Source organism: Alligator sinensis, unplaced genomic scaffold (assembly GCF_000455745.1).
Source record: "Alligator sinensis unplaced genomic scaffold, ASM45574v1 scaffold502_1, whole genome shotgun sequence".
Lineage (NCBI taxonomy): Eukaryota > Metazoa > Chordata > Crocodylia > Alligatoridae > Alligator > Alligator sinensis.
The window spans coordinates 1,090,360-1,096,467 of record NW_005841896.1 but is presented as its reverse complement, the minus strand read 5'-3'; the positions used below and the strand labels follow the sequence as shown (position 1 = coordinate 1,096,467).

General features: G+C 40.0%; 1 protein-coding gene across 4 annotated transcripts in view; it reads right to left on the bottom strand.

Moving 5' to 3' along the window:
- STK33 (serine/threonine kinase 33) overlaps window positions 1–6,108 on the bottom strand; it is a 73,119-nt gene that overhangs the window by 14,784 nt on the left and 52,227 nt on the right. For all 4 annotated transcript variants that reach the window (XM_025197407.1, XM_014517208.2, XM_014517209.2 and 1 more), the window contains exon 9: window positions 4,891–4,966. In XM_025197407.1, the coding sequence (XP_025053192.1) occupies window positions 4,891–4,966 (76 nt within the window). The remainder of the gene's footprint in view (window positions 1–4,890; window positions 4,967–6,108) is intronic.

Sequence of the window (6,108 nt, the reverse complement as noted above, 5' to 3'; positions counted from 1 at the left end):
ACGAGTGCTCAAATATTCTTGCCAGTGGCTGTGCAAGGACATCAACCAGTGCCTTCAGTACCCTCGGATGGAGCTCATCCAGGCCTGCTGACTTAAACGCATCCAGTTCTTCCAAGTGACTCTGCAACATCTCAGGGTCAATGCTTGGTAGTCTGGCACCCTGCTGTTGCCTCTCTACAATCCCACTGTGAGACTTGTCTTGCCCCTCATTTAGGAACACTGAGGCAAATAATTCATTGAGGAGTTCAGCCTTATCCCCCCTGTCTGTCACCAATTGCTTTTGCCCATTCAGTAGTGGTCCTATTCTGCCCTGGGCCTTCCTTTTACTCCCCATATATCTGAAAAATAATTTTTTGTTATCCTTAACTTGGGATGCCATCCTCAGCTCCATGGTAGCTTTGGCCTTTCTAACTGCCTCCCTACAACTGCAAGCTGAGGAGGTATACTCCTCTTCAGTAATCTCTCTCTGTTTCCACTGCTTATATGCCCCCCTTTTTGCCCTTAGGCTGCTCTGGATTTCTCTGGTCAGCCAGGGAAGACTCTTGGCCCTTTTCCCCCCGCATCGGGATTGTCTCCCTCTGTGCCCGAAGGATCGTTTCCTTAAGGCACAGTCACCCTTTCTGGGCTCCCATCTCTCCAAATCTCTTACTCTGCAGTGCGTCATTGACTAAACACCTGAGTTCGCTGAAGTCAGCCTTTCTAAAGTCTAGCCCTTCCACCCTACTAGTTACCTTACCCACTCTACGCCTTATGATGAATTCTATTATTTGGTGGTCACTGTCCCCCAGGTCACCACTGATCTATAGGTCCCCTACCATGTCATCCCCTGTTGCCAATACTAGGTCTAGTAAGGCATGATGTTGGGGTGATATGTTGAACTTTCCTGCGCACTTAAGCGAGAGTGTACATCATACATCTGTAGTCAGTTAGTGTTTGCCACTATCAGCCAGCTGGTGTGGAGGGAGAGGGGGGTTTAGATTTGTCACCTTATCCAGAGGTCTTTGGAGAGGTGTTGCATGAGCCAGCATGCTAGCTGTCTCTATTAGCACATTCTGAACAGCTGCAGAGAAATTCTCCTGTGCTGACTTCATGTGGAAAAGAAGCTCCTCACCCATTACCTGCAGACAGCAGGATTTAGACAATACATGCAGAGCACAAGGCAGGAAGATTCCTTTGCTCATCTATTCCATGAATGAACTAACCCACCTCTGTTTTAATTATTTTATTTCCATTGGTTACTATTGTTTCTGTTTCTATTAGTATATGCAGAAATAGAAATGTAATAGGAATTTTAAAGTATATCTTGGTTTAAATTATATATTAAAAATACATCATGCTGGCATATACCCTATTATGCAGAAGCAGGTCAGTACATTAATGTTGAAGAAAACTGATTTCATGAGTCACCTCAGGGCTTGTGTTCTCCAGATAGGTAGAGATCAAATCTGCCATGGCAATAATATACTTGGTACCAAGATAGAGTGTACCCACTCTGGAAGGAAGGGCTAACTAACATCCAGAATGACCTGGACAGACTAGAGAAATGGTCTGCAATCAATTAAATGAGATTAATCAGGAACGGGAGCAAAGACTGCATTTGGGACAGAATACCAGCATGCACAAATACGGACTAGAGAATGAATGACTAGCTAGGCTTTAGTACCACAAAGAAGGACCTGAGAGCTACATTAGACCATAATCTGAGTAACAGCCAACAACACACTGGCCTGTATTAACAGGAGTGTCACTTACAAGTCAAGGGAAATGATTTTTCCACTCTATTCAGCACAGGTGAGGACTCACCTAGAATACTGTATCCAGTTTTGGTCCCCACACTTCAACAAAGGATATGGACAATTTGGAAAAAGTCCAGCACAGATTGACAATTAAGGGCCTAAGAACAAGACTTATGAGGAAAGGCTAAAAAAAAGTACCGTAATTTAGTCTGGAAAAGTAAAGATTGAGGGGAGATTTGATAACGGTCCTCAGGTATCTGAAGGGCAATTACAAAAAGGACACAAATGGGCTTTTCTCCATGACTGAAGGGGACAGGACTAGGAGTAATAGTCTCAAACTGTAGTGGAAATTTAGGTTAGAGATTAAGAAGAACTTTCTGACTATGAGGGTGGCTAAGCATTGGAACAGGCTACCTAAAAAGAATTGTGGAGTCTCCATCCTTGGAAGTTTTCAAGAGCAGGTTGGACAGACACTTGGCTGGGATCGTTTAGTCAGGGATGATCCTGCATTGAACACAGGGCTGAACTAGAAGATCTTATAAGACTCCTTCCAGCCCTACTTTCCTATGATACTATGATCTGCATGCCTTGCAAGAACATTAGCAGCTAGCAAATTAATAGGGAGACATTAACTACAGTTTAGAAGGGTCAAAGTTTTGACAGTGGCAGTAATATTTGTAATAGTTTCTTTAAACCTATTAGGGCAGTACCAGAAGCCCAGCTATTACATTGAGGTGGAGGGATGAACTATTTGTAAAAACAAAATTAAAACTAGAATATCCAATGACTTTCTCCAAATTGTGCAATAAAAAGAATGTGAATTGCATTCTATTAATTCACATTCATTATGTTCATTTTTTTATTGTCAACCAAACTAGGTGTGAATTAATACCACATTGTTCTGACACTATTGTGATTATAAAATGCTAATTTTTAAAAATATTTATATTACTAATTAAGAAATAGGGTCAGAAGTTGTGAGCAACACAATTCAGTGCTCTGAATCTTATAAGTTCTGAGCCGTGAATTCAAACAACCCAATTTCTACTGCCCATTTTATAATTTATTCCACTGTAGTATGTTGTGCAAATATAACTACTAGGATGCCAACATTAATACCATAAAGTATACCTATAAAACTGATACTGAATCACCATAAAAAGTACACACAATACAGTGCATGCTAGAAATAAAAAATAAGAATAAAGGAGATAAAGCTGTGAGGACTTTTTCATGCTGTGAACTAAACCAAGGTGGGTTAACTGTGCAGGGAAAAAAAACTGAGGAACAGATGGAAAAGAAAGATAAAAGAGAAGAGAAGAGAATGGGAATTGCATGTGTTCACATGTGCCCGCTTTAAAAAGACTGTCACAAAAGATCAGGTTGCATGCAACAGAGGTACAAAAGTCATAGGATAGAAAGCTTACCAGTGAATCAAATACTATAAAGGAAGACTCTAAATTCACTGCATTAAAGTCATGAACTAGGAAGACAGCAGCTTACAAGACAAGGTCCAAGAGAGATTAAAGAGATAGAGAGAGATTAAAAATACACAAATCTATAATGATAGTGAGAGCAGTATAAGCAATGTTGCACTTTAATTATGTACAGACTGGGGAATGACTGGCTAGGCTGCTGTACTACAGAGAAGGATCTAAGTAAACCATACAGTAGACCATAAACTGAATATGAGACAACAAGGTACTCTTGTTACAGAGCCAACCTCAGGGAAAATGGCGCCCTGTGTGAACTTGTATATTAGCATCCCCTCCCAAGTCATCAGCACTGCTGCAAGCAGAGGCAGATGAGCAGGGGCACAGTCTAGCGGGGAGGTGGAGCAGCATAGTGCTGCTGCCTGCACTGCCCAGCCCAGCTCCTCCTGATCACTGGCTGGAGGTGGGGGTGAGGGCTGGGCTGGGTTATGCACTGCTTCTCTTGCCTGGGGCAGAGGGAGAGAGTTGCTGTGAGTGTGAGCTCCTCACGTGCGTGTGTGTGTGAGGTGACCCCCTGGCCATAGCACTCTGGGCGCTCGCCCACCCGAGAGGCCAGCTCTGCTTGTTGCACAAAAAAGTCAACAGCATCCTGGGTTGTATTAACCCGAGTGTCACTTGCAAATCAAGGGGAGTGATTCAGTACTGGTGAGACCTCACCTGGAGTATGTTGTCCAGTTTTGGAGGCCACACTTCAAGAAGGATGTGGATAGTTTGGAAAGAGTCAAACCAGAGTGGCAAAAATGATTAGGGGCCTGGGAGGCAAAACTTATGAGGAATGGCTGAATCAACTGGAGTTATTTTATTCTGGAAAAGAAAAGACTAAGGGTGGATTTGATAACTATCCTATGCAGAGAATGCCTTCAGTATTTTTTTTGCAATATATTTTCAGTAATTGAGATATGCAGGTCTTATTTTTCAGATAATATAACTAATTTTGAGCTATTTTCTCTTGTGAAAAATAACATCACAATTTCATAATGATTTCTGTAACAATTAACATTCTGCCAGCTAAGCTTGATAATGTCAATAAAATAAGAAGGAATTTTAACATCATGCATACACTATTGTAATTGCAAGGCCTGATTTTCCCCTCCAACAGCAACATGGTTTAATAGCTGTCAAGGGAGCAAACAATCCGTACAAGATAACCTTGCATCCCTGGAACATCATGGTTGCTAACCACTAAAGTTGACAAGAGAGGAAGCAGTAGCCCTGTACACTATACCCGGAGACACTGCAGCCCCTTTCCTAGGGTTCTGTACTTGTGTTGGTGATTTGGTCTGTAATTTGCAAGTCAATAGCTACTTTCTCATATACACCTTAAGCCAACAGGTTAGAAAGCCAGAGCTCAAACCCTTAGATTAATTTTACAGAATTACATTCTGTAATTTGAGTTATTCCGTAAAATGCTATTATTTCTAATTTCTAAAACTATAAAATAGATTAGTAACCTAGACTCAAACTTTTAAAATTAGAGTAAAATTGTGACTTTTTTATATTTGTATCATATTTATATACAAATGGGTATATGCACTTAGTCCAGATATTTGTTGTGGTATAACCTTTTGCATCTAAGTTAACTTTTTATTTTAGTTCAAACTCTCAAACATTTCTATTATAAAGGGGCAGTACCCTTTATATTAATTTTACGAGGTACTCACAGCATGTACATAATGACGCCTATGCTCCAAATGTCACACTGCTGGCTATAGTCATGGGCACTGATAACTTCTGGAGCTGACAACCAAGCAGAAAAAAATAATATTAATAATACAAAAAAATACTTTTAAATGCTTAAACACAAAGCATGAAGAATGTGCTGACGTGATATAATTTATTCCCATATGAAAAATGGAACCAACAGCAGATGTTTAAATGAATAATGTACAGGCCTTAACAATTCATGCTGATGTGTCTTCACTTTTATCATTGAGCTGCTAAAGGAATGGTGAGACTGTGATATTAACTGTGTGATTAAACATGGTATTGTTTTTCCATACTAAGCTATTAAACTATTATTTATAAAATCCTCATTTTCAGTATTGCCTGACACCACAGAAATACGTTTCCTTCTTGAAAAATAATAAGCATTGGTATCATCTAACATATATCCTCAAGTATACAAAATAAAACAGTAAAGAGTTCTGAACATGAAAAACATTTAAATGTTCAAACTGCTTTTAGGCAGACAAGGTTCTTTTGGTACATGTGATACCTTTTATTACACCAACTAAAAAGTTGGAAAAATTGTTCTTTGCAAGTTTTGGGTGCAAACAGCCTTCTTCAGGTGTTTGTGCCCAACAGCTTGCAAAGAACAATTTTTCCAACTTTTTAGTTGGTCTAATAAAAGATATCATATTTACCCAAAGAACCTTGTCTGCCTATGTCCTTCAATTAACACAGCTACAACCAACACCCCCACATAGTTTTATTTATTTATAATTCCTAGTTTAAAAATCCACCAACTATAATCAAATCAGTAATCAATTTGGGTTGACTTAGATACACGTTTAAAAAATGCTACTTTGGGGCCTCCTTAGAGGTGATTTACCTCCTGGATTTGGGTCTGATGAGATTTATTCAGATCAAGAGTTTTGGTCCTAATTCCCAAAATCAGTGAAGATGGCATGTTTTAGTCCCAGGAAGAAAAAAAAGTTAACTGCTTTATGCATCTAGGCAGGACTGGAGCAAAAGCATGCTGGTTGCCTTAGTATGGCAGTCCTGCCAAGTCAACAATGCCTGATTACCATATTAAATTGAATGCAAGATGTGTTTTTTCCCCCCATTTAACAGCTGCTGTGGCTCTGGCTCTTGCCCCAATCAAGGATCAAAACTGGATCCGCAGGTGTTGCCTGCCCCTGCGCCTCCATCTGCTTCCC